The 27,323-nt window shown below is 36.6% G+C and overlaps 4 protein-coding genes across 13 annotated transcripts; 2 read left to right on the top strand and 2 right to left on the bottom strand.

Annotated features, from left to right (window-relative positions):
* Positions 1-33: 33 nt before the first annotated feature.
* LOC105683786 (ATP synthase-coupling factor 6, mitochondrial) lies at positions 34-1,365 on the top strand. Of its 2 annotated transcripts, none has more exons than XM_012396678.3 (4): positions 34-186; positions 586-743; positions 819-952; positions 1,124-1,365. In XM_012396678.3, the coding sequence occupies exons 2-4, from the start codon at positions 592-594 to the stop codon at positions 1,156-1,158; spliced, it is 321 nt and encodes a 106-aa protein (XP_012252101.1). In that variant the 5' UTR covers positions 34-186; positions 586-591; the 3' UTR covers positions 1,159-1,365. The 2 variants fall into 2 exon arrangements, with proteins under 2 accessions (XP_012252101.1, XP_012252102.1); XM_012396679.3 differs by lacking the exon at positions 34-186 and adding an exon at positions 321-339.
* Positions 1,322-9,508, bottom strand: LOC105683785 (DNA polymerase epsilon catalytic subunit 1). The gene is made up of 14 exons (XM_012396677.3): positions 9,294-9,508; positions 9,032-9,155; positions 8,737-8,955; positions 8,405-8,631; positions 8,074-8,314; positions 7,672-7,988; positions 7,355-7,601; positions 6,723-7,275; positions 6,215-6,656; positions 5,887-6,124; positions 5,438-5,791; positions 5,144-5,358; positions 4,879-5,062; positions 1,322-4,788 (listed from the first exon to the last, which is right to left on the bottom strand). The coding sequence occupies exons 1-14, from the start codon at positions 9,377-9,379 to the stop codon at positions 1,426-1,428; spliced, it is 6,810 nt and encodes a 2,269-aa protein (XP_012252100.2). The 5' UTR covers positions 9,380-9,508; the 3' UTR covers positions 1,322-1,425.
* LOC105683768 (GATOR complex protein Iml1) lies at positions 9,502-22,701 on the top strand. Of its 8 annotated transcripts, none has more exons than XM_020851015.2 (26): positions 9,502-9,573; positions 9,653-10,225; positions 10,353-10,478; positions 10,579-10,862; positions 10,940-11,127; positions 11,303-11,499; positions 11,605-11,888; positions 12,003-12,232; positions 12,319-12,534; positions 12,646-12,831; positions 12,914-13,066; positions 14,580-14,588; positions 16,144-16,361; positions 16,443-16,648; positions 16,731-16,905; positions 16,987-17,187; positions 18,205-18,300; positions 19,037-19,110; positions 20,283-20,393; positions 20,468-20,675; positions 20,751-20,859; positions 20,931-21,164; positions 21,232-21,398; positions 21,473-21,641; positions 21,715-22,031; positions 22,108-22,701. In XM_020851015.2, exons 2-26 carry the CDS (start codon positions 9,875-9,877, stop codon positions 22,306-22,308), a joined length of 4,710 nt encoding a protein of 1,569 aa, XP_020706674.2. In that variant the 5' UTR covers positions 9,502-9,573; positions 9,653-9,874; the 3' UTR covers positions 22,309-22,701. The 8 variants fall into 8 exon arrangements, with proteins under 8 accessions (XP_020706674.2, XP_012252062.2, XP_012252060.2 ...); XM_048659622.1 differs by lacking the exon at positions 9,502-9,573 and having other exon boundaries at positions 9,599-9,710; positions 9,897-10,225; XM_012396639.3 differs by lacking the exon at positions 9,502-9,573 and having other exon boundaries at positions 9,591-10,225; positions 11,324-11,499.
* A 316-nt stretch (positions 22,702-23,017) lies between these two features.
* LOC105683770 (rac GTPase-activating protein 1-like) lies at positions 23,018-26,546 on the bottom strand. Of its 2 annotated transcripts, none has more exons than XM_048659627.1 (11): positions 26,445-26,546; positions 26,123-26,258; positions 25,561-25,763; positions 25,335-25,489; positions 24,824-25,229; positions 24,565-24,734; positions 24,366-24,492; positions 24,055-24,287; positions 23,687-23,984; positions 23,404-23,579; positions 23,018-23,313 (listed from the first exon to the last, which is right to left on the bottom strand). In XM_048659627.1, exons 2-11 carry the CDS (start codon positions 26,205-26,207, stop codon positions 23,250-23,252), a joined length of 1,917 nt encoding a protein of 638 aa, XP_048515584.1. In that variant the 5' UTR covers positions 26,208-26,258; positions 26,445-26,546; the 3' UTR covers positions 23,018-23,249. The 2 variants fall into 2 exon arrangements, with proteins under 2 accessions (XP_048515584.1, XP_012252065.2); XM_012396642.2 differs by having other exon boundaries at positions 26,397-26,536.
* Between the last annotated feature and the right edge of the window lie 777 nt (positions 26,547-27,323).

Here is a 27,323-nt window from a genome sequence, read left to right as displayed (position 1 = left end):
AATATTTATAAAAGCGCACTGTTTCAGATATTTTTTATTCACATTCTTATTATTCTTGTATCAAACTAAATTGAGACTAAATATTTTGGCATGTCATTTTTTCTCCAACCGGAAGTTAATTGTGGTAGCCATTTCTGCTAGACCCAGCTGATCACTTTAGCTCTGTCTTTGCGGATAAAAGAAGTCGTAAGTTAAAGATCTCAAATTAATTAGAGGACTTTGACGTTTACAGTTCTAACTCGTTTTCTAAATCGCTAAGTCTTTATTCTTCAAATTTTATTACGTATCATCACTTTTTTGGCTAGAGTGTGTGATATTGATTATAACGTAATTTAACCTGTAAATATTACGCTATAGACTTTATTTTATTATATAATAGCATGGATATTTACTCTCATTTGCGAAGAAATACTCAAAATCCAACCTAGGATTCACTGATCCATTCTACTATTTCAAGATACCATTACTGCGTTCTTCCAAACCGAAAAAATTATTCGGATTGCATTCGCTTTTCAAACACTTTTAACATTCTGTACTAAAGCATTTGATATAAACTATTGATATGTTTGTGGCATTGATCATCAGACAATCATGCTGAGTTCTCGCCTTGCTGCTGGAATCAAAGAGGTTCCAAAGGTACTGAAACGGAATGTTGGAATCCTAGCTCCAGCCCTTCAAAAAGCCAGCGATCCGATTCAACAACTTTTTGTGGATAAAGTTCGAGAATACAGATCTAAGTCTGCGTAAGTTTTCAAAACCCTATGAGTTTTTTAAATTTTTTCAGACTGATAACTACATTTTTATTATGTATAATTTAGTGGTAGTAACAAACTCGTTGATGCCTCACCTGAAATTCTGAAAGAATTAGAAGCAGAATTAGAGAAGGCAGCTAAGCAGTACGGTGGTGGCCCAGGGGTGAACATGACAGAATTCCCAAAATTCCAATTCGAAGGTAATCTCACAAACGTTTTGCCAATGATTTACTAGCAACAGATATCTGTGGAGAATTAATATACATTGGATAACCATACACAAAATGATGCGCAATTCTACAGATTGTATATAGTTGGGTTTATATTTTTTTTATTGAAAAATAATATACTTACTACTTTTTCATTTACAGAACCCAAAGTTGACCCCATCAACTTGCAGAAGTAAATGCATCTATGCACAATATCGAAATACTGTAGATAATGTAATTCCCATACTGTTCACGTTGTTATATCAAAATAGAAAAATGATATGTTTCGTAAATATAATGCGTGCTAAGTATTATCTGTTGTCACTCAAGGGAGTTGCTGGGAATAATGGCTCATAAGAATGATGTTGAAAACGCGATTGATTTAATAAAATATTATACATAAATTTTAAGCCTAAAATCAACAAATCATTTCTACAAACGACGTTTGCTAGAAACAGTCCCATTCAACTGGTCATTAGGTGAGTATTTTTGATAGTTTCAATGAGAACAGGCATTTCAAACTTCATAGCAATAGATTTAAGAGTTTTTGCAAATTTAACGAGCTCATTTTTTGGGATGAGCAACTTGTACGCCCCACCACACGAACAATACTCATTCATATTTTCTCTCTTAATCTGATTACATTTACCGCACTGTAAATCTTGTAAAACGTAACCCATAGCTTTACGATTCAATGTATCTATGAGTGAAAATTCTATTTCCGCATTGTCATAGCTTGTTTCACAGAGTGGGCATTTCCATACATGCCTGTTACGTTCGATTGTTCGATCATTATCTTTGCACAAGTCTATGTCTCGTGTGTGATTGCAGGCCTTACAGATTACCTCAGGTAAAATTAGGGATGCACAGGGATCAGACCATTCAGCTTTATCGCTGAAAGTTCCCACTCCGATTAACCGTAACACATTTCTCTGCAGGGCATGCACTTCATCTTCTACTTCTGTATCTAGAGATAGAACCTTGCAGATCGATTTTATTAGTTCAAGAGCTGGATTGATTTTCTTTGAATCAGCGTCTCCGAAATCGACGTACGGATATTCCTCAGGTGTCAGAATTTTTTCCGGTAGTTTCCTGCGGATTTTTTGGGCGATTTGAAACAATTTTTGAGACATTTCACCTGATATGAGTTTCTTTGCAAACTGCGCAGTATTTTCAAAAGCACCGAGCCCAAGAGGTGCAGTGAGTGTCTGGCTGAGTGTGCTGTTTCTTCTTCGCCTGGGTGTTGCATTTGATGCGTCTGTTTCAGACCTATGCTGGTATACGGCGCTTATATATCCAGCTATGATCGCACTAAAACTTGCCTGGCATGCCGCCTCCTCTGGTAAATGTTCTATGAGGTTCCAGTTCATGATTATCTCCGGCCCATCATCGTCGTCGTCTTCGGTATCTGCACCTGATGCTTGTGTACTGTCTTTATTCTGATTAACGGCAAATTCATCAGGAACTTTCCCTTTTACGCCAGCATGATTTGGTAGGTCCAACCATATTAGGTATTCCCAGCACTGATTGTACGTTATTTCTATGCTGTGGAAGAGTTCTTTGTTTTTTATAGAGTTGACTACGAACTGTGTATAGCTCAAAGCATCCGATATCTGCGTCTTTTTAGTGCATAGAATAATCTTATTAAAGTTTGCAAAAATAATAGTTGAACCCATTCTTTTAAATTCCGCAACGAGCTGTATAAATAGCTTCTTCATGTAGGTATGTAGTATTCTTCTTAGGGCAGGATCATACAGTAATGCAGTGGGAGATCTCAGCCAGCGATAGAAATGGATGACTTGGTAATCCGCGAATATGTTTCTGTGATTAGATACGTCTCGTAGCCATGCATTGACCATGGTTTTCAGAACTCTAAATGACCCGCTGCACAAAGTTGTCTCATCATAACTGGGTATAGTAGCAACGTTTGCTCCTCGTGAAACTATTTCTTGAAGTGAAACTTGTGGGGTGTTGTCAAAGGCAACAAATGTACTAGTGCCTTCCAGTTCGTTCACACGATGATATTGCAATAGAGCATTCACCGCCAAACTTTCGATATCCAGCTCAACAGACACACTTGAATAGGTCCCTGTGTTATTTGCTGCACAGTTCGAACTCTCCTCAAAATCTGTCAGTAATCTGTTATCATCCATCTCGCTACCACCCAAGTCAGGTCTCTCTGTTGGTGAACACCATAAAACAAAGTTATGTTTTTGTAAATGTCTAGCATAAAACAAGTCTGCACCAAACAAAGTAGGATCTGCAGGTAGGTTTCCAATCGGACTGTGAAAGTAGCGACACTGCTGCGTTATAAGGTTGAGAACTTCATCGGATTTTAGATAGTGACGTATCATTGTCTTGGCACCAACTCTCTGCCAGTCTAAAGTTTGATACAAATTCTCAACATCCTGCACATGGGTATTCACCATAGGAAATTCAGTTAGAATAGGCATAAGCCTTGATAATACAGAGGAATGCATTGGTGATTGGATAACAAGTACAGTTGGACCTCTCTTCTCATTCTTGTAAGCTTCCAAGGCATGTTGCAGAAGATTCTGAACCTGCTTCAAGTTCTTTTCGACTCTGACACTGAACTGGATTTCCTCAGGTAAATCTTTGACTACATCAGGCTTGTCACCTTTTAATATTGCTGTCCTTTCCGTAATATAAATCGTTTTCATGTTCGGCATCTGATTAGTATCAGCTGAGCCTATAACAAATATGTGAGCTTTTTTTACAGGACCCAGAAATAAGCCCCACATCGCTTTTTTCCCAACTGTGGATGAGTAGTGATACAAAAATATACGTTTCAGTGCTTTCTGGTCTTCAAGGTATGGATGAAAAGTGAGACTTTTGTACTGTAGTTGATCCAGATTAAATGTGTCAGTTCCATTTTTAATGCTTGATGCAGCATCATTCTTTACAATACAAATGCACCCCAATTGTACAATTGCTCTGAAAAGCAGTGGCATTTGTGTTTCATAAATTCCTTCTATATCAGGGCTTGTCAAATCCTCCATAAGGCAGCCACCGTACTTTTTGTATGTACTTTCTGGCACAGAGTACTGGTACAGGTGATACATAGTGCGAGAGCGTGGTAATATCCTGGAACACTTTTTCCACAATTCTCCAGCTTTTGGCTCATTCCTAACTTTACGAGTATTCACATAAAATATCCGGGGAATAATAAGACGCAGCTGTTGTAGTTCGTTTCCAACTAGTGCCCACAGTCTGAAAGTTCCAGGTTCTGATGTTTCGGCTATTTCAATTATTTGCCAGGGTGTGTAGAGCAGCGCCATTTGAGCTCTACGTAGAAAACCATGGACTGTAGTTGGCTTCAGCCTTCTTACCACACCACCACTTCCAGTGGGAGAAGTACCTTCCTCTTCCAGCCTTTTCCTTTTTGATTGTTGACGAGCCATTCTCTGCTTTGCTTGATGCGCCCATTTCTGTTTTTGATACTGAATCCACACCTTTTTTTCTTCCATTGTTTTCCCTATTGGTGGAACTGGCCCAAGAACATCTTTCCAGCTCCTACTCAACTCGTTGTCCTCTTCTTCTTGAGAAACTGCTCTCTTTCGTTTATTGACCATTGTAATTGGCTTTTTGAATGTAACCGAACCACCTGCTATATCTTCTATATCTCTGATATCCGGTGCATCTGGATCATTTGAATTGTCAGAACTAGAATCAGGGGCGGTTTTGGTTTTTTTAGGCAGGATGGCGAATATTTCATTGATACGCCTCTGTTTCATGGTATCATCTTTTTCCAGCATTTTTTTATGGAGCCAGTCGGGGTGTTTGACTCTTGGAACTGGATTTGAAATCTAGAACAGTGTGAAAATTGGCAGATGACGCTATCATGTTTTTCCAACCATCCTACATACAGCAATTTTGTCATAACGTGTTCAACTGACCCCTTGCATAGCTGCAGGAATTGTGATGATTTTTTGGATCGCGCTTCCTAATCTCTCGATGTAGTAACCCCAGTCGAGTATATCTCTTATATCAGCATCTTGAATAGATGGATCCTTGAGCCACTTCCGCAAATAATACCTCTTCACGTGTGCATCTGATTGGAAAATAGCTAATGGAATAGCTCTGTAAAGGTAATAACAATTGTTAGAACACAGCTTAGAAGAAGTTGGAATATTTCAGTATCTTGAAAACAATAAATTCTACCTTTCTGTTACCGGTGAGCCTTCAGGTTTCTTGGATATGATGAACTTACAGGCAAGACCCGCATCCTTAACCATCTGGTCACCCAAGAACTCTGCTAATCTTTTAGCTGTTGAGATTGAAGTTGATTTCAGTGACCCATAATCTTCTAGTTTACGGGACATGGATCTGTTTTCCGAAATAAGATAGAACAGCTCTGTGTCTGGCATATTTGCACCCTTAAACGATTGGGATCAATTACTGTGCTAATCAAGATTTAGTGTGAAATATGTCTCGGGTTCCATGGCAATTTCTCACCTTCGAGTAAAGTATCCCTAGCCAGTGGTTAGCGACTTGTGCAACCGCAGCATAACACTTTTCCAGAGTGTCGCCTTTGAGGAAGGATTCGAATACAGAGGATTGGAAGATCTTGATCAACTGAAGCTCGCCTCGCCTCTTAATTTCAAATCCCTTCAACTCGGCAAGAGATCCGTCGAAATTAAACACTGCATACCGTTTCTTCAATTTTTTACCTTCTTCCTTTGATGCTGGCAAAACCATGGCCAAATAAGGACCATCAACTTCGAAAAAAATTGAATTTTCACTTCTTACTTCATAAACCAAGTTTTCTGGATCTACAAGATCATGGTACACATGGTTTGTGAACTCTTCCTATAACAGAAAAGAAATCACAAGATGAACACATCAATATAAGTATTCAGAATGAATCAGCAAGTGATGCAAAGGAGAAAGAACAAGATCTTCACCTTCACCATCAGATTTAACACTGCGTTAGGGTAAGATATGGTGATTTTTGGTTTGTTTGGTAGTGACGTTGTAATAACTTCGTTATCAGGAAAAGTAGCTGGAAGAATACACCAAATTCCGTCTGTATCCAACTCCAAAGGACGTCCTACTTGTTCTATTATCTCTCTGGCTTTTTTTATAATATGAGCTCCCGTGTAACAAACGATGCCACCCATCTCCATGCTATACCATCGTGATCTAAGAAATGGTGGCATAAAATTATAGATAGAATGAAATACAGAATTGAAAACATCGGGTCAAATGAGATTTTGACATCATTTAAATTACCCTTTTCGCATAACGTATCCATAGAAAGAATTCAATATACACTTGTGGGCAAGCTGTAGTGAATCATATAAAATTTCTATATTCTTTGCAGATTTTATTTGTTCAGCATCGCCGCTAGCTATAGCTGCTGAAACTTGCTGTTTTGCAGTTTTTGTCAGTGCTTTATATTCGTATCTTCTATCTCGAAAAGCTCTGACGGTATCGACATAAAACGAGTTTTCTTTCTGACAAATAGTTTGCGTCCTTTCTTCCATTTTGGTGACCTTAGTTTTTTTATATGCCACCCGGCAATATTCTGCCAATCGTTTCTTTTCATATGTAGCTTTATCTGCTGGCCAAAGTTCGTGAAAGGCTCTTTGAGGACCACCAGGAAATTGCGGTGGAAATTTTTCTATCTCTAGTTGTTGTTGTATTCTTTGAAACTCGCTCAAACTCGCGGGTGCTGTAAGGAAAAGAAATAAACATCTAGGTAACGAAGAGTCTATGATAGAAATGGCTTAACACTCACTGTGCTCTCCTCTCCACATCCATGTCATTTTCCTTTGGCAAACTGCATCGAATTTATTATAATCACATGCAGCACAGACAGTTTCATCAACCATTGCGGATGGCTGCAGTCGATTAGTTAAAATAATATTCGGATACATGGCTCCGACATCCAAGTGATATATTACAGGGTGTTCCATTCTCAAAGGTTGATCCCTAAGTACCCTTAGTTTTTCTTTAATTCTTTCAGCTACTTCAGCGAAGTTAGTCACTTTATCCAATGGTATTTTTTCCTCCTCTTCTATAGAATGTTTTAAAGCTCTTTCAACTCCATCCATGAGTTTGTTGACTGCATCTGGTACCACTTTAAAACGGCAAGGAATATCTGCTCTAAATACACCCGACTCAAGTGCCTCAACGTGCCCACCGACGTATGTTTCTTGTTCTAATACATGCCCATCAGATGTTAATTTGTTTAACTCAGCCTGCTGCTTATTCGGGAATATGATATTTGCATGAAACGCTTCTACCATAAGCAGTGCCTCACAAAGAGTCCCTGATCCCTTTCTGAGTACCTACGATATTATACACCAAAGATATTATGCGTTTTAATCATTCACAAAATGATTTGAATGATAAAGACATGTTTCAAACCTCATCTGGTTCCATGGGAATGATGGTACATAGAGCAAAGATAAACGGGTGCACATATTTCAAGTACAGATAATACGTTGCGACCGCATCTGACACTGAATAACTGGCAAGGACATTAGGCTGTTCGGATGCCATTTGACACATTTCTTCAGGATCTAATTCAACAGGATCATATCTCAATTTTGCTTTGGCCACTGCTTTCAAATTTTGCGATCCTACAGGAAGATATGAATCCCTTTTGACCCAACTGTAAGAGGTGAATGAAAATCTTTAAGCCAATACGTTCAATAATTTGTTGTTTGGTTCCATCAACTCACCATAGACAATCCATATGCATAGCGGGACGACAGGTGTAAACTCCCTCTTTATTCTGAGAGAAGCCAATTTTGCTTTTCATATCCATGTTGTGTATAGCTGCTCTTGTCTCCACAAAGGGCCAATCAAAGAAATCTCCATTGTATGTGACAAAAATATGTGGTTTTACTTTGTTGATATGGGAAAAAAACTTTCTGATAACAGCTTCTTCATTTGGCTCATTAAAAATTCTAAAAGGACCTTCGAATTCTGGCTTTGGGGTATATTCAAAGCTTTTTATGTCAGCAGAAATGATCTCTCTATTCGTGATCAAGAAGCCCTGAAGGTTTAAAATAGTTACCTTAAATAATGCTGCCACTGATAAAAGCATAAATCGATATACTGGAAGCTAAAATTGGTATTACCTGTCCATCGATCATGTATGAAATCATCATGATTTGATCAGTATTAACATCTGGGAACTTTAGAGGTAATTTAGTGGTTTCAATATCGTAAGCTAAAACTATGGGATCTGGTCTCTCTATGATATCATCCCTCCGTATGATTATAGGTGGTTCTGTACCATGTGACTTCACAGTGTACCATATTCCAACAAATATTTTAGCATCTATGGATACCCTGACATGGAAGGGTACGTCATATTCACTAAATAAAAAGTGTTAATTATGTGGTTGAAAATTTGATTTACTATTTTAGTTGTGATAATTTTTCTGGCTAATTATTGAAATTACCTACCGAATATCAAGTAAATTGTCCATGTGATCAGAAAGTTTTTTTACAGGATTACGTTCGTTTGAATTTAGAGAATTGGCCAACATTTCTGTGTAGTATGTTTTAGTTTTTTCTCGTTCTTTATTTTTTTTCACAGCTGTCATTATCTCCCGTCTAACTTTCATTAAATCAACCATGTTAGAGAATGATAACTTTAAATACTTTTGTTTGAGGCCACTCAAATGGTTTGGCTGAAATTTAAGGATACTTTGAGCAAAGATGTGATAAATGCCAAATCTAAAAGGAATGTAGAATGGAGAATTAAAAGGCAAATTTATTGCATAAATTGGTAATACCAGATCTAGATCTTCTTTTGAGAGTGTTTCAATTTTTGATAAAAATCCGCTATATCTTTTATGCAAAAAAGTTGAGACTTCTTGCAAAGTATCTTTACGACATAGTACATAAAAATAAGGCTTGAATGGTAAGGAGATTTTGAAACGAGTTCCATTCTGTTCCATAAAATAATAGTCCACTGCACTAATCAGCCTTTTATCATCCTCTATCACCTCGGTCTGAACAAAACATAGAATGATATATTAGCATACTAATAATCTTTAAGATAATAGTAATATCTGACAAAAATCTCACAGAATGCATATTCAGCAAATAACCAGTCCGTTCTTTGGAATCTGTGACTCGAACAAAGCCGTACAATTCATCGACTCTGTCATTTTCTTTAGATTGCCGCAAGCGACCTTCAGCCGAATCCTCTCTGAAAAATAATAAATAGTTACAAATTATACAGAAATGCCCACGTCAAAACTGAAACAAATTGGGTACATTGATGAGACTTATAACCTTCTTTAAATTCGGTTCAATTTGGTCGTAATACTTGAAAAATTACCCTTACCGCGGTACATTTTGCTCCTGATCAAATTTTTTGTTGTTCACTGGAGCTTTGGGTGCACGAAACTTATTTTTATTCGGAAAAAACATTTTGTTATGAACACTTATACATGACAGAAAGTTGCATGGGCATGCACAGCACCGTTGACAGTACCAATTGCACAATGTAGATTTGGCGCGTAAATCTCCAACTTACACGCCTGCGTGAGGTTGCGTTGCGTAAACTGGCTGCCAGGCGATGTGAGCAAAGAGATGTGAGCAGCGCGAAAGATTGCTCAGATTGGGTTAGTTTAGTTATCTTGTGCGTTGATTGAAGACGCGTGTAGCAACAGTAATCATCGTTTATGTTTTTTATTACTTCAGATTGATTTCATCATTGTTCTTGTGCATCTCTCGAAGTCAACTACTAACTAGTGTTGAGGTAATGACGAATCCTGACAATCTGCAATATGAAAAAAGAAGTTGGAGATTACTCTGTCACTATTGAGTATTTTTTGACATGTCTCAAATGAAAATCTAGACATTGTAGTGAAGTGAATAGATTTAAAAAATTTCACTTCAAGGACTCAATAGTTCACCAAAAACATGAAGCTTTTCAAATTGATAGTTCATCAAAAAAACTTCAGTGGAGAAGATCTGATAATCAACCCAAAAGATTATCCCGGTATAAAAAAGGGGGATATCGTTGAAATATTTCATTCTGAAGATGAATTCAGTCGGTTGCTGTTGCAAATTACTGCATTCAAAGAAGACCTCCAAGGCAGGGAAACGATCAGTGTTGAAAACAACATTGCTACTACTTTTCAACTCAGAACGTTTGCCGATGTATATATGAATATAGTAAATCCTGATGATGTTGCCTTGGATTCCGTTGAACTCACTTTTAAAGATCAATATATGGGACGCAGTGAAATGTGGAGGCTCAAGAATAGTTTGGTAAAGATATTTGTCCTTCCTTTCAATGTTCATTTGTCTTATTCATCATCTGTAGATAGATGATCGCAGAAAAAAGTTTTTGTGTACTCTTACGCAGCACTTTTATGCATTGTGTTTTTTTGTTCAGGTCAACACCTGTGTTTATTTGAACAAGAAAATCGAATTCTGTGGTGGTAGCATCAGATGTCAAGTACATGAGATGTGGTCTCAGGGAGATCGAGTGGCCTGTGGTGTTATAACAGATGATACAAAGGTGCAGCGCTAACTGAAAATTTGTGTACCATTTTACAAATTGTGCTATAATAATCAAAGAAATCTATTGGAAACAATTTTTCATTTGCTTTTTAACACAGGTTGTATTCCGTTCTTCAACAAGTATGGTCTATCTTTTTATACAAATGAGTTCTGAAATGTGGGACTTTGATATACATGGAGATTTATATTTTGAAAAAGCGGTAAATGGATTCTTAGCTGACTTATTTCAAAAGTGGAAAAAAAATGGGAGTAATCATGAAGTGACAATAGTTTTATTCTCTCGAACGTTTTATAAAGCAAACAGTTTAGAGGAGTTTCCAAATCACATGAGAGAATGCCTGCAACACGATTATCGGGGTAGATTCTATGAAGACTTTTACAGGTGATGCCTGTTCATTGATGAACTCTTAACTAAATTTCTGAACATACAAATATCTTCAAACAAATTTTTATCCATAGAGTCGCAGTACAAAATGAAAGATATGAAGACTGGAGCAACATACTGGTTCAATTGAGAAAATTATTCACCGATTATCAAAAAATAGTTTTAGAATATCATCAGAGGCCTGGAATTGTTATGCCAAAAGCCATCAATGCCACAGCGGCGCAAGGAAATTTTTTGGAAGTTCTCAATATGTCTCTAAATGGTAATAGACAGTTTATAATTTGAACTTGAGCTAACGAATGCGTCAAGGCATAAGCAATTCTTCGTTACTGTGATGACATAAATATTCAGATCTTCAGAACGGCCCAGATATGCATGTCATTTAGATGATTTGATAGATTAAGAAATATCGTATACTCATATCACATGTTTTCTAGTATTTGAAAAACACTACTTAGATCGCAGTTTTGATAGAACCGGACAGCTCTCTGTTGTAATAACTCCTGGTGTAGGAGTATTTGAGGTTGATAGAGAGTTGACAAATGTTACCAAACAGAGGATCATCGACAATGGAGTGGGCAGTGATTTGGTCTGTGTTGGGGAACAACCATTGCATGCTGTCCCTTTATTGAAGGTAAATCAAGTTTAAGTACTTGAAAGTCTATAAGCATCAAATCAATTCTATCTTTTACAAGAAATATATGGGATCATTCATACAACAACTCGTTAATATTCTCAGTTTCACAACAAAGATACTTCAATAAATGCAGCGGATGACTATAGCATGCCACATTGGATAAATCTGAGCTTTTATTCGACAAACAAAAAAATACCGTACTCAACTTTTATACCTCGCATTAAATTACCACCCAAAGTTTCTAAGCCACCAGCAGAAAATGGTAAACTACCAAACAAAGCAAAACTTTTGCAAGAAGATGCGAGCGAGTGCCTTCATAACACGTTGTTTGATTATGATGCATATGATGCTCAAGTGTTCCAACTACCACCGGTTCATACAGCAAGGTAAAGCAATGTGTTTTGTAATCTGTCACCGAATTTCAAAGATACTGGTTCGTTACCATCTTGATAAATTGAGTCACACAAATATTGATATCTGATTATTGAATTCTATTCAAGCTTGCAAAGGGTATCAACCAGGACGAAAAAAACCAGTGTCGCTTGTATGGAAACACACAGTAATGCACAGGCTCTGAAATTATTAAAACGAAAAATGTCAGACCCTGATATACATCATCCACCACCAGAAGTTCATGCTTCGCCAACAGTCGGGTCCCGTAGTGCAGCGATTTCCATTCCTCATAGAGCCGATGACTTGGCAAGCATCGATTCAAACGGAGAAGTTAATTGTAGGTATTTGCATACTTGTACTTTTGACTATAAGTACATTTTTTGACGTTTCACACAAGGATAAGTCTTCTGTTTTCCTCCCAAGCAAAACCAAGAATATCTTTGATAAGCGACCATTGTGACACGGAAATTTCACCTCCATTTCGGCCAGTTGTTGGTAGTGCTGGAAGTCCAACTAATCCTGTATCTCAACCCAGTAATATTAGACCAGGAAGAGCACTGATTAACCCTTTTGATCCATCTCATGTAACCATAAAATTAACGAGTAATAGACGAAGATGGACGCACATCTTTCCAAAAGGTATGGCTCAGTATCTTCTCTCGGCCTTCCATGGAATTGTAGTATCCCCTGTATCTCTGAATGTACAACTGATTCACATGTTCCTATTGAATTTTTTTTTATCTATATTAGGACCCACGGGTGTACTGATACAACAACATCATTATCAAGCTATACCTACTCAATCTACTTCTGAACAACAGAGCGACGCAATGTCCATATTGAGTAGTTCTCCTAATGAACATAGCATAGCATCTCTGAATGCTCAAAATTCTTGCCAAATACCCCGATCTGCTTCACAAATTGGATTTCAAGATCGTAAGTAACTCTTCTCTGTATTTTAAAGTGAAAAAAAAATACATGTATACAATATTCCACGCACCGTTTGGTTGTATTTTAGATATGAAAGGTAAAACTCAGCGACCGAGTCTGGCTCTAAGTTCTATTGAGAAACCTGGGCACAACAATGGTGTGCCGACTACGAATAATAAAAGTCTGACGCTACTCTGGGGTGCAACAGGTGAACAAGAGTGGACTCCCGTTTTAACAACAGGTCTGATATATTTCCATATACGTAGAAATTTCTTCCAATGATTTTATGTAAACATCTGAAAGCTACTAGATGATCATTTAAAGATATGAGCTATAAGCTATACTGAGTATCAAAGAATTCATAACTCTAATTCATGAGGGTTCATAGCATGATGATCATTATCATCATTAAATGCCGTTGGGTGTACAAGTGAAATTATTGAAGACACCAGCTTGATAGTGAGATTTCAGCTCATAATCCAGTGATCGATATGCAGGATTCTAAACTTTTGAGCTCAATGTGACCTTTATATTTTTCATCCCGGTTGTTGAGAATAATTGCTATGGATTTGAGGTCTACATTAAGTACCATAAAAACACTAGAGTAAATTCACGAATGTTTGATTTCAAAAAAATATAGATCTGAGACTCAACCGACGAATAGTGCTGCTATCTCATTATTGGCAACAAAGGAATTATACCACTTTTTCACCCACCGGCTCAAATATTCAATCTGTTTTTTATGAATGATATCTTGTTCATTTGACAAGTGCTATACAGTCACCTTGCATTTTTTGTGTAGTATCGCTGAGGAGTTTGTTTCTAAATGAAATTTACATGACTAGAAATGGACGTTCGAAAGTTCTCTGTTACAAGCTACAGTTCGTATCAATCGAACAGAATGATTGATTGTTAAGTAATTTCATTATCTTTGTCCAAAATAGCTCGTAGTTAAACTTATGTCACTTGCGCAATTGCAACAATAGTTGTTAGTTTCAGGGTTGTACTTCATCAAAGATCACAACAATTTTATATGTTATTGACAGACCATAATGCTTCTTGTGTGTCCGTTTGCTAATATATTTCATTTTCAGCTGTGTAACTATATGAAATATGATACGGGCATAACAATAGTTAACAGCATTCTGGTTTCGGCCATAAAATTTAACAAATTTTGGCTTTGGATATTCAAAATTATTTTCCTTTCTCAATATCAAAATCTGAACACAATGAAACCCATTGTGTTAAATCTAATCAGCACTGAATAGTTGTGGTAAATATTAGTTTTGAACTTATTTCATGTCAATAGTGGAATCATCAATTTCAAATTGCAGTATTTTATTGAAGGAAATAGTCTTGAAGTTTAATGTCTATTAAGTGACAGGAATTTGAGAATTTTCGTGCTTGCTCTGAGTACCTGGTTTATAATTGACAATTGACTTCTTCTGACATATATATTTGAGTTACGGGATAAAGGTACATGCAATTCATGTTCATTTTGACATTCCTTCCATTCATCATTGTGAGTAACTAAAGTTTTGCTAAAAATAGTTTGCCTTTAATTATCCGTTCATCTTTCCCTTCATTTATTTCTTTATTTATATTAAAAATAATACCGAATGCGAAATTTGAATATAAATAATACATATATTGTTCAATTTATTTCCATGCTGTGGTACGTCGTGTTGGGATGTGACGCCGGACATACATATTGATGCGTGTGTGATGTGCGACTATGATGTCACTTTATACAGCAAACATAGGTTAGCGCCCCATATTTCACTCAGGGCTGATCGGTTACGGTATACATTTATTATAGGGTGCATACCCTAGTAGACTTGTCACTACTATATATTTGACCCTTTTTTAGTTCATCTAATCTTATTGTTATAGTTTAATGCATGCCTATACTGTGTAGTACATATCTCTTCCTCTTTTTCTTTATTTGATTCAATGAAAATTTATCATGATTTTTATCAATCCTCATATCCACTTTTTCTGCAAATCACATTTGGGGCTGTTAAAATTTTTGAGATTTTGAAAAAAACGTTTTTCTAAAGTATCATCAGAGCAATGATTACATCATTCAAAAGCCCTATATAAAATTAATGCCAGATAAGAGGATTGGTACTTCCCTGTAGTCTGATTCTTCTTTACATAGGCTGTAATTCACATTGTGGATTAAAAGCCACTGCTGGCTCGGGTTAACGATGTTTTCTTAAAGCTGCTCATTTTACTGCATCTGTAGATATTTTTATTTACCTGTCGCGGTTTTATCCACGACCGAGCATTTTGTTGATATTTTGATTCTCATTCCACAAAATCGTATACCTCATAGGTTTATTCATACTGACAATGAGAATGCTGATTAGGATATCTCCTGAAAACCCAAGTTTGTCTATGCGGTGTACAGTACGTATGTTTATATGCGCGGTATATGAGTAGTGTGAAACTCATTACTCTTCTGTATCAATTTGGAAGATCTAGTTGCTATCAGCGTTAATATTCAGGTATCTTTGATGTGATTAAAATTATTTTCATAAGCATCACTCCGTACAGTCTTATTATTAGTACCATAGTCATGGATATCATCTGCACAGATACATTAATTTATGATTAATCCTAAATCTTCCATTGCTTTACTAACAATAATGCTTCATGTACAGATTTCAATAGCTATGCCAATGGTCTTAGTTAGCATGTCAACAGTAATTAATACAATTAACACCTCACATTTAACTGTAGCACAGTTATTCTAACATCATCAGGCGAAATTGAATAGACTTCCATGGTGTAATGGGTGGTATAGCTATACCTGCATATAGGGAAGCAACTAAAGAAGAAATGGATCCCACTTCCTTGATAACTTTTGATTTTGCACTTTCCATTTTTAATTTTACTTAGTCAATCTCCAGATAAATACATGCTCTTGTTTTAATCTTATTTATTGTTAGTACAAATATCATGGCAGAATTGCCAAAGATTGCTACCCATACATTAATGTAGCATGAAAAAACCGTAGTGTTTGCCATGCAACTTTGAAAACTTTATGTTGTACTGAATAAATTTATCATTGATGTCGATGTCACACTCTTTGTTTGACTGAGATAGAGGTTTAAATATTGTATGGATACTCTTCAATTAATTTCATCAATTATATGCTAGAATCTACTTGTGTCCTGTTGAGTAATAAAACGGAAATTTTGTTTTCGTAGATAATTTTCTATCTCGGCAATGGCCAAATATCTGCTTCTTCTTTGTTTAAAAATATGTTGTATAACAATACAACAATTAATATCGAATGAATATTTTCTTTAGGTGTTGACTGGAGATCATTAACGATACCAGCTTGCCTTCCTATTACGACGGATTACTTTCCAGACAAAAGGAGTTTGCAAAATGATTATCTTGTCTCTGATTACAATTTGTTACCTGATGATGTGAATGCAGATTTCGCCCAACAAAGAGCAATTTATAAAAAACCATTAACTACAGCAGAAGTTTTCAAAGAACTTGTTTCGCAACGCTTAGCTCAAGTAATGATTCGTTTTCGTTATTTCCATGAAGAAATCTCCTTTCAGCTTACAAAACGCTGATTTCTGTCAAATATTTTCTAGGGTTTTCAACTGATAATTTTACCTCCAATCAGCAAGAATCAGGCAACAACACCTGGCAGCAAACCTCCACCTCCTATAAGTTCGTTAATGCGTGGGAGACAAACTGAATCTGAACCCAAAGAAGAATATTTACTAAGTATAGGAAGAATATTTCACAAAATATCACTCTGTGGTAATTCTATAACAGTAACTAGGTACCGGCCAAGGTGTGTACCAATAAACGAAGCGTGATTCCAATCATTGTTATAGATTCAGTTGCCTTATTAATCAAGGTGAGATTTTTTTCAGACATCCATATCCCCCGTTCAACATACATTATCGATATCGTTTCCATGCACCTCATCACGATACTTACGAAGTTTCGTGGGTCTCGTTTACCACCGAAAAACTAGAGAATTATAATTGGAATTATTTAGATCATTATATCTGTACTAGAGGTGATACCGACTTTTCATTGGTAGAGGTGAGTGCTTTGTATATTCAAATGTTACCTGTAGAAGACAAATCAATAATCAACTAACAAGTTTTTTTTTTTTTATGTTAGGCACTCAAGTATTGGAGATTTCGTGTATTCTTATTGCCGTTGCTAAATTCAGCCACTCGTCGTATATTGGATGGCTCATTACATTGTGATATCTATACACCTGCAGCTCCGGCAGATCAGGCTGGGTTCATGGAAGGATTTTTACGATTCATTGAGACATGGTTAAACAGAATTCGACGTCCCAACACCAACAAAAATTGGGTAATGCTTTCTAAACTCCATATATTATCTATTATAATTTAGAATAATGAGTAGAAGTATATACATTGATATTTTTGAATTCGCCTCATCAAACAAGTGCATTTTCTGTTCGAGTCATAGCTGGAATCATTATTGGTGTTCCATTAAAATACTTCACGAAAGACATTAAGCATTTTTAAACAATTTTTATGGCCACACCGTGAAAACTGGTTTCATTCTAAATTTGAATGACTTGCAGTATTCAATGCCATTAATGTTTTTGCACATACGCTATCAGCAACTTTGAAATGAAGGTAGTTTACAACTAATATCTATAAAAATTTAATGGCACTAAAGTACGGGCTTTACCTTCATTTAGACAATCATATTTCGGACCATGTATTGCAATTGCTGTATAATATTTGTGTTAGAATGTTGTTTTTGTAGTTAAAAAAGTAAAATAATCGTGTAATTTATCAAAATAACACCAAAGTCCTCGTTGTGCAATGTTTGATGTTACCACCCCAGATATCTAGTCTTTGTTTCCAATAATACTCGTATTTTTATAATCGTCGTTGACTTTTGTCAAATTATATAATTTATTTAGTAATATTGAATATCGTATGTTAATTGATATTTGGATATTATAACATTGATTTTTTTTCTGCCAGACTGCATGTTATTATTTGGTTGCAGTTGCATTGTCTAATATCTAGATTTAGTTTTACAGCTTAAATTGCATCTGATATTGCAAGTGTTATTAAGTATCCCTTCACCTTAATTTCAGATTAACATATCGAGATAACTTAATAGGAATCACGATGAAGATTTGTGTACACATTTCTTCGTGTTCAACAGTTTAATCGCGACTCTGCTTATACTATGGTTAAATTAACATTTTACAGAAGGTCAAAATGAATATCATTCTTTAATTCATGATGAAACTCATGATAATGTAGGGTTTCATGTAGGTGAATATGCAGACACAGTTGAAGTTTTTTTATCTAGAAGAAGACAGTTCAGCATGGTATGTTTCAGAGCCCAGCAGCTCCAGTTGGAGTTCCCCCGAGAGATCCTGCCTCCCACTTGACAAGGCGCAGGCACAGCACGAGCCTGATATTCCTCACTAACCAGGTACTTCCTACCTTCCCCGTAGCATCACTTCGTCAACAGATGCGCATACCTTGACATTTCCAGGCGTTTATAGATAATTATCAGGGTGCATTGATTTTATGATATATTAAGTCCATAGAACATTGTCATATTATAATATAAAATGTCTTTTCTTTTTTCTCAAATGTGACACTATTTTCACAACGTATTTTGTTACAAGCTTACGTTGTACAGCCTGTGCCGATTCAAAACTTATTGTCAAATATCCCGTAGAATGCTTTTATCGAATGATGTTGATCTCATTACATTAGTATTCGAAACACTTAATGATGGCTTTGTTTTATCGCATCTGAATATTTATTAATGACACAGCACTTTTACGCTCACATAGATCACTGACACAATGTATTCGAAATACGAAGTTTATTTATATTATTTTGTTCAAAGAAATTAGTTTGCATTAGCTTCAAGAATGATTTTTGTGTCTTTTTTTTCAAAACTATGATTCATAAATAGCTTGAATAAGAATTTCATGATCATGTCTGCTTGATTTTTGGCTTGAACATTCGTTATTAATTTTGCGAGCTTATCTTGTAGCAGCAGTTCAATTTTTTTATAGAGTAGTTCAATGCATTTTTGAATACACATATTCTAGTGTTGATTTTTTCATATCCAATAGAATGAAATCTTTAAATCACCAATTGGCAGCTTTATCAAACTCTTGCAGTATATCAAAATTTTTCCTGATACTTTACAGACAAGTCTTGTTGGCAGCTCCCCATTCAGGGAGAGACTTGGGAGCAACCGCCTACCTGAAAAACCAAGACCCAGGTTTGATCTGCTTGAAATGATGCGTCCATGCTTTAGTACTAGATTATGTCTAGTTTGTTATGCTTGCATTTCAGCTTTTACTTTTTGACCTATGTTTTCAGCCATCTCATCGCTTCAATGTCTATAGTGATTGTTGAACTACACATGTTACTCTGTATATTTTTGTACGTTACAATATCTATGAATTCTTCAGCAGAAGTAGTTCACCATTCACATAAATGTAACTTGATTAATTTTTTTAATATTCAGCAAACTTGTGTCTGTTGGTTTTTCGTTTACCTTTACCATGGTGATTGTATTTTATAGCTTCACCAGCATGTAACGACTTGTTCGTTAAGCTCCGGTTATGGGTGACCAAATCATGCACGGATTGCTAAAATATTATAGAATAATGTCACCCCAAGAATACAAGACCCAACCCTCCTCACTATAAGTTTTTTGCATAGTTAATATCTACTGCATTATTCAAAGCATCAAATAAATAGTTGACTCAATCCAGCTAATATTGATTAATGAAATTTAATAAAGATCAGGATTGATGATTATTGGTATCGAATTGCTGTATAAATGCATAATCTACTATTCACCTATTCTGCTTGAAAGACTATAGACCCTGGATATTATCAAAACCTATTTTTAGAATGTTTTTAGACACTTGTTTTTTGTTTTCACTTGCCTTATTTACGTTATATTTTAATTTATGGTATAGTAATTATTCAGAACACTGTATGGGTGGTGTGTGAGTGAGTGACGGGGTTCTTTGTACAGGAGAAGCATGTAGTGAATACCGCTGCAGCTGCCCGCACATCCCTTGACATTCCTCGCCACATACCAAACAGGTCAGTTTGAATTTATTTATTTCCCTTCAGGGTGCCTTCAAAACAGATCTTATCAAACTTTATGCTATCTGTGTCAAAAATTTGTTTTAGTATTTTCAATGAAGAAATATTAGAATTGCTTATGGATCGTTATTAAATGTGGTAATTCAAGATTTTTCTCATATTCCTTTATCTGCAGTACTAATTCGCACATAAATTTTGGCTTTAGGTAGCACATGTGCGTTGCTTGACACTCAGCACCGTGGAGTTGTTTGCATATTACTTTGTTCATAGTGTAAGTCTAAGCCTGAGAAATGTTTGGTGATCTAATAATATTTTAACTGCGTATATTAGATCAGGATCAAAAGTAATGGACAGAGGAAGAGCCTCGCCTGCAAGTGAAGCCGTGCTGCCACTTTCTCCAGAACAACAACAGCAGGACCATTCCGAATGCAGCGAGGACAGGTACTGATCAAAGCGTCAGATAAAACTGTAATTATATTGAGAAAACCTTTTGTAAAAAATGACTACATATTCAGTACCAATGCGGAAGTGAGCAAACTCAAGAGCAACGCATCCAATGCTGAAATATTAGAAGCAATGAGAGCTCCACATACTGGAATAGGATTTTTAACTCAACATCCATCATTGCCGAGTCTCACATTTGTCAGTGCTGAAGCAGTCCAGTGGTTAAATAATCATATTGAGGGTGGTGTAACAGTTGAAAAGGCAATCGGTATAATGGAGGTAATTGATTCTTCGAAACATAATAATTTCTTAGCAAAATTTCAAGACTTCTCTAATTAAAGAGCAATATTACAGGGAATGATAAGAGAGAGACTTATATGCCATGCGTCTGGGAGTTACGACAAGCCATTTATTCTTGGTTTTTATTTATACCACATGGTGCAGGATAAGGATGGACAGAAAGGTAGAATTTAAATCCTAGCTAAATCGTTATGTCTTGAAGAACCATTGAACGTAATCACATTCTTGATTTAGACAAAGAGTATTTTCCACCACTGGGTGATCTTCAGAGCTTTGAAAATGAATGGGTAGAAGTTGAGATGAAAGCACCAAAAGGTTGGTGCGAACCCACTGCTCCAACGCTCTTTCCATCTATCACTTCGCCCATATCTATACCGAGTTGTGATACTATAGATGAATCTAGTGTTCCTATCTTTTTGAGAGATGACTTGGATCTCAGCTTTATGATGGATGATCGAGACTGGACTGGTTAGCATTAAAAAATGACAAACTGGAACAGTCAATCAAATAGCTAATCCAAATGAATTCATTTCAGCTCCAATTCCTCCTTACAAACACACCCATTTGGATATAGATATAAACAATAAAAGTGACAGAATAGAATGGGGACACCTTCGATATCAGTCATTATTCAAGACTGACCATTCTTATGAGCTAGTTGTTCAATGGGTCGCTTCCTCGGGAAGTATAGTCGCGGATCTTGTGAGTATTTTTTGAAACAAGTTGAAATCATCAAAATCACAGCGTTAAATATATTTCGTCTTACATTTATTCAGATATTTGGATGGCAACGAAAGGCGCAATTATGTGGAATACAGATGGTTCCAATACCCAGTGATCTACTTGCGCTGCCCTTTACTCTTAAAAGTGACCCTCTCCGCGGTCCCATCTTCATTCCTCTACACATAGACTGTTTAATGACTAATAAACCATATCTCTTTGACGGTACGCAAATAAGGCTTATAATCTAAGATTCTCGTATGACTTGAGCTCTCTATTGTCGATTCATTTGATGCAGAATTCAGAGAGGATACGTACACCCAAAGATTATTCCTCTTTCAAGAGGCTATAGTACAAAGATTCGGTTTCGTATCCTGCTTGGTGGAAGGTACAGAGAACGATCATCAGTACGTTCATGTAACTGGAAATGCTTTTATACTTGTACCATCGACTCCATGTATTCGACCCAGGCCCAGAACGGATACAAATATAATCAGAAGAATAACTGGTCAAAAGCGATACCCAGTGCATCCTGATCAGTCTAGTCCACATGAGGCCTACATTACAAGACACGTTAGTGGCAAAAATAAAGACGACTACAGCATGGATAGAAGGGTTCGTACTATTAAACTTTTTTACTTGAGTTTCATTCTTATTCAATGAAAAAAATATTCTAATAACGTTTACTCAGGTGGGCTTCCTGTGGTCTTGGAATCACATGATTGGTAGAAAGTGGAAATCTTCGTCGTCTTCAGCAACCGGAGATGAATTGTTTCAGAAAAAAATAATTCAGGACTTCAGAAATTTTTGTTCAAATCACGACAACAGACTGAGGCAATATTGGGAGTCCTGCTGGGAACTGAAAGAAAAAACTTGTTCAAGAACTGAGTGATAAATACTGTTTTGTTATTAGAAATTTTATGCATCTTACTGCATTGTTATTTTTTGTACAATTTCGAAATTTTTATTTTCTCGGTAACCCCTGAGCGCTGGATCGCTCGAGGATTTCCTGTTGAATAACTAACACCCTGTGAGATATGCATCTGTTCGATGCTTGCTTTACTGCGGTAGCTTTAAAACAGCAGCCTTATGACCTGATATCGTTTACTATTAGTGTAAGTTGTTACTATTTGTATTTGAAGATATGTAGATACTTAAAATAATGAGTAACAAGCAACTTATTTCCAAAGTTTTTATTCGTAACGTTTGTTAGTCATACATTAATACCATACGTTTGTTGCTATTGAGCATTTTGTACTTAAGAATAAATACGTCACCCTTTCAACGAGTCCAAGTAATTTTTGTAAAAATGAAAAAGAAGGAAATCAATTTTTTCATACTATTCTAATTGGAAAATCCGGGCTGTCACTTCAGAAGTGATCTAATCACTTTCATCTTTTACCTATTAAAGTTTATGATAAAAAAATTAAAATATATATGTTAATAATTTAAGTGTTTATTTTTTTCACTGTAAAACGGAATCCCGTTTTTGAAAACACAAAAGAAGATTGATACGTTCATGCCACGTAATAGACACTTTGTAATGATGAAACTTCAATTGTATGGGGTGATAAGGCACTATACTCCAAATTTTCTGAGCCTTTGCAGTGTTACATCTTCTTTGTTATATTAACCCTATGCGTTAGATTTACTAACTACAAAAAATACGGTGCGATTAAGAGTTAATAATATCATCAAATCAAAAGTGTACGTGAGTCGAAAGGCCTTGATTTGAGAAATATACACAATGGTTGTTAGGTAATTACAAAAGTGAACTAGAGAATAGTATTAAATACTAGAATTACATCTTAAAATCATTACAAGTTCACCATTTTAGTGGGTTGCTTTTGACGGCGGTGTTGCGAAGTATTTCTTATTCTTCCTCATGAACGTCCGACTGAAAATAAATATATTCATCATTGGTAAGGGCTTAGTAGTCCGGTATAAACAAGGACAACTGTAGATCCTTATTTCTATCAATATTTACCTCGAACTAATGGGAGTATTGAAAAATCCTCGAGACGTTGTTCGCTTGAGAAGTGATTCAGTAGAAGGAGTGTGTCTCAATTCTCCAGTTTTGGGCGTTCCTACTCCATTCAATCCTTCTGAATTGACGAAGTTTGCCCAGTAATCCGACGGGATCTTTAATAAATTCTCCACTATCTGTGGAGAGAAATGTCACTCACTCAATGGAGAAATGATCTTATATGTTCCGTAAGGTATGTATACGTTCTGATATGATTAGCAGAAGCTACTGATGAGAAACTCACTGCAACTTGGCTTTTGGTTTCGCTGAGCATTGAATTCGGGGATAGTTCCTGACAGCTGTAGCCAACAAGAGTGGGCCCAAATACTTTGGCCAGATTATTAATGGGCATTTTACATTCCGGGCTACTGGACACTCGTTGTAAATGCAATATCAAAAATGCCAAAGTGTCACGATTTGGTTGTGGGAGTTCGGAGATTGCTTGATAAAGGGCTGCATCCGCATCTTGTTTGTCAGCGATAGTTGTTGCCCTGGCAAAATCTCCCCAGAGTCCAACTGTGATCAAAGGTTCTCGAAGGGTTCTGAAAGAAACAAACAAAATATATTTTTATAAGATTGTTCATTTTCTTCCAGATACTGTGGCATACATACCTCAAAAAGTCTTTCAAAGTAGAACAAATTGTTGGTATATCAACTTCAGAAAGATTGGGAGCACCCTTTCCTTTGAGAAACTTTTCCTTCAAGCATTTCACGTCGCTCGACCCACCGTTTACTCTGTATAATCCCTGTTCTCCCATCCCACGCAATTCTACTTCGTTGATGCAATGTACAACCAGTGAGGGTACCATAGGTGGGATCATAGGTGTATAATCTGCTATTGTTCCCTGTAAAGGATAACCATTTTATTTTAGGCCGCGTTAATTGTGTCGTAAGTTTTTATTGAATGAGAAGTGATAACTTACAGATATCCCACGCAGGGTCGGTGTGTTCCCAGTAGGTACGCAAGGCAGCGGCACTAGATCTTTACATTCGGTGTGAGAAGTAGCCCTGCACTCTCGACATTTTAGAGCTACCCTTCCGAACCGAATTCTATAGGATTCATTCAATATATATGAAAAACGAACGATGCAAGTACAAGGAAAGTGTGATCAGATTCCTCACCTTTTACCACAAGGTGTGCAGATTTCTGGTTTAATGACAGTTTTAGCTGTAAAACTGTGACCTCTGGATGATTTGGTGTTCAAAGTATACCCGCCAATGTTGGGGCTTGGCTTAAATACACTTTCGGAGTCTGAGCCGGATGTCATGATATCTGCTTTTGGAGCAGAGGGCTGTAAATAGATGAAGTAAATCAGAAACTTATTCCTCTACTGATGAACTTGCTTTTCACCGCAGGAACTAAAAATTGCTTAGAACTTACAGCGACATTGATCAACGGGTTGTTATCATTCCCGTGTGAAGTTTTGGGTCTAGAGCGATCTACACTCTTGTGACTTTTATGGAAACTATGTTGGTTTGGATCTGTGTTTTCATTTCCAGGGACAGCTTCTATCACAGATGAAGCTGTGATGGGCCCATCCTTAGGCACGACAACAGTAGTAGTGGTTACTATCCGATCCGATACATTCAAGTCAACATTTTTATGTATGCTGCTGCGTCGCTTTTTAGCCGAATATTCACCACTAGGTCTGTGCTCTTTCCATTCCCTTTTTTTCTGGTTTAGTTGGATAACAGCGCTGGTATCTAGATCATCTTCAGATTTGGAGAAACAACTCATATCGCTCAAAAGAGATCCAGTTGAATCTAATTCTGCAATTGTGTTTAGCCTGCACAAAACCATGCGCTTGTGAGAAGAGTGAAAGATATATTCGACCCACACACAGCAGTGGTTACATGTTGATTAACAGTTGAAAATACGTTTTGAAACTCACTTATCGGTATTATGCAGATCTTTCATATGTATGTTACTACTGCGACCATTTAACGTTGTGTTGTTCAAAAATTGTAGCTTTTCCCGTGTTTCATCGTTCAAGTTTCTACCTCCATCGATGAGGAAGAGATCACGGACCATAGAAATTTGTCGTTCCTAAATCAACAAACGATTCACAACAGTATTGTGAAAATTTCAAATAATTGAGATAATAGAGTTTTCCTTACCAAAGCATTTCTTTGATCCTCAACAATACGTCGCCGGCGTTTCTCTTCGTCAAGTAATCTTCGAGCATGACTCAATTTTCTTTCCAGATCTGTTGCCTCTAAATGAGATTTTTCTAAAGCAGAATGAAGCCGTTGACATTCCTGCACAGATGCTAGCCATTTTTGCCTCATCTCTTCCTGGTTAATTGCAAAGCGTAGAAATTCTGAAATATTGAAATCCATTTCTATGGGATGTGAAGAAAATTTCCAACAAATACTAAATCCCCAAACAGATTTCCATTAAACAACTCTGCCTCATTTTCTGGAAGTAAAGGATGCTTCGAACGACAAAAATGATAAGGTACAGGATATAAATTAATCAGCTCCGGATGGGGCTCTTGTTTAAGCTATCTCCAAAAGATACTGACTATTTTAGAGAGCCTAGTAAAAGAGTGGAGGCACAGTGGGATAATTATCTACCACTCCTATATTCCCTCTCAGTTTAAAAGTAATGAAATTTTTCAGTTAAGGCTTGGAATTTACCAGCATTGTGGGGGGTCATTAAAGAATGTTAAGGACTAACCTTCTTCACAGGATCCATTGACAAGGACATTGGTGCACCGCACCAATTCATCATGGGTAGCAAGTATGGATAACGAAGTTGACATCTCTAATTTGTCTGGATTTAGAAAGAACTTCACGTTTTGTCGAAACAAGTCCTACAGATGAAAAATCACAGTGTTAGTAGACACTTTAAGTTTGGGGTGTGTGAAATTGTTGGACCTAGAAACTGCACCACAAAGTTTCTTCCTTTACATGTGAATGAAGTTTAGAATGTCTTCATTATGAGAACTCACCCTTCAAACTTATTCACACAATAAAAAACTCAGAACTTTGATAATTACAGTGAAAAATGCCAGTTGACATCGCACGCCTTGTTGATCCTTTAACAACCGCCTAGTTTCAAGTTTAACCGTTTTGAAAACCAACCAATCTCAGAAAGCGTCGTTTTAAACGGGTAAATTAATTCATTTGATTCTATAAGGTGGCGCTGTTATTGAAGGATTGCTTAGAAACGATCCGGAAGGTGATGCCACTCTCCTTTATTTTACGAACTAAATTTCGATATCCAATTCTTTCGAGTATTTGAAAACCTCGATCATTTTCAAATTCAAATCTTGAATGGAGCAAACAGTTCCATTCGATTATAAAATTATACAATGCAGTCTTCGAATCATTAATGTGCCGAGATTATCTTTGAAACTCGTTTTCAGAAAAGACTCTGCAACTCTTGCTTTTCTCGCGTTAAGAATTTTACAGCAACATTTAACGAATCGCATGGTGTAATGCGCACTCATGAGTGCCCAAAGCATATTCAAGATTCGAAGATCATCGATCTCGTGGAATATTGAAAAAAGATGAACCCATTTCCCTCCTAAAAAATACAAATAATCCGCATTGAACATTTTTCACAAAGTAGAAATTGTACCGATATTTCTAGAGCCTTAGCTCGGGGTTATCGCATGTCTATAATGTAAACGAGAAAACCCCGAAGAGCCCATAGGACGAATACGGGGGCGGGGAAGGTCGCAGAGCTTATTTCAAGGCTTATACCTTGCGGTTATGTTCATACGCAAGATATAGCTATATAAGTATGAATATTGAGTGGTACGCTCCGCGTAGTATCTACCGGTGCTACCGAAAAAGCCAACAATGGTTAATGGTTTCTCCAAACATACAAGCCCCGTATAGATCTTCCATTAAATATTCATGTATACCACAGC

The sequence above is a fragment of the Athalia rosae genome, chromosome 1, assembly GCF_917208135.1.
Source record: "Athalia rosae chromosome 1, iyAthRosa1.1, whole genome shotgun sequence".
NCBI lineage: Eukaryota > Metazoa > Arthropoda > Insecta > Hymenoptera > Athaliidae > Athalia > Athalia rosae.
Note: the sequence above shows the minus strand (reverse complement) of the source record. Positions and strands in the feature narration are given on the sequence as shown.

What these genes read in the sequence shown, in the direction of transcription:
- LOC105683786 (XM_012396678.3), top strand. Translation starts at nt 592, where the DNA reads ATGCTGAGTTCTCGCCTTGCTGCTGGAATCAAAGAGGTTCCAAAGGTA. An exon ending in GAATACAGATCTAAGTCTGC is followed by an intron (nt 744 to 818) that starts GTAAGTTTTCAA and finishes TGTATAATTTAG; the next exon opens with TGGTAGTAACAAACTCGTTG. An exon ending in CCCAAAATTCCAATTCGAAG is followed by an intron (nt 953 to 1,123) that starts GTAATCTCACAA and finishes TTTCATTTACAG; the next exon opens with AACCCAAAGTTGACCCCATC.
- LOC105683785 (XM_012396677.3), bottom strand. Translation starts at nt 9,379, where the DNA reads ATGTTTTTTCCGAATAAAAATAAGTTTCGTGCACCCAAAGCTCCAGTG. An exon ending in GACAATTTACTTGATATTCG is followed by an intron (nt 8,315 to 8,404) that starts GTAGGTAATTTC and finishes CTTTTTATTTAG; the next exon opens with TGAATATGACGTACCCTTCC. An exon ending in TGTTAAATCTGATGGTGAAG is followed by an intron (nt 5,792 to 5,886) that starts GTGAAGATCTTG and finishes TTTCTGTTATAG; the next exon opens with GAAGAGTTCACAAACCATGT.
- LOC105683768 (XM_020851015.2), top strand. Translation starts at nt 9,875, where the DNA reads ATGAAGCTTTTCAAATTGATAGTTCATCAAAAAAACTTCAGTGGAGAA. An exon ending in GTAACTAGGTACCGGCCAAG is followed by an intron (nt 16,649 to 16,730) that starts GTGTGTACCAAT and finishes GATTTTTTTCAG; the next exon opens with ACATCCATATCCCCCGTTCA. An exon ending in CCTGAAAAACCAAGACCCAG is followed by an intron (nt 19,111 to 20,282) that starts GTTTGATCTGCT and finishes TGCGTATATTAG; the next exon opens with ATCAGGATCAAAAGTAATGG.
- LOC105683770 (XM_048659627.1), bottom strand. Translation starts at nt 26,207, where the DNA reads ATGTCAACTTCGTTATCCATACTTGCTACCCATGATGAATTGGTGCGG. An exon ending in TGCACACCTTGTGGTAAAAG is followed by an intron (nt 24,493 to 24,564) that starts GTGAGGAATCTG and finishes TGAATCCTATAG; the next exon opens with AATTCGGTTCGGAAGGGTAG. An exon ending in AATACTCCCATTAGTTCGAG is followed by an intron (nt 23,314 to 23,403) that starts GTAAATATTGAT and finishes ATTTATTTTCAG; the next exon opens with TCGGACGTTCATGAGGAAGA.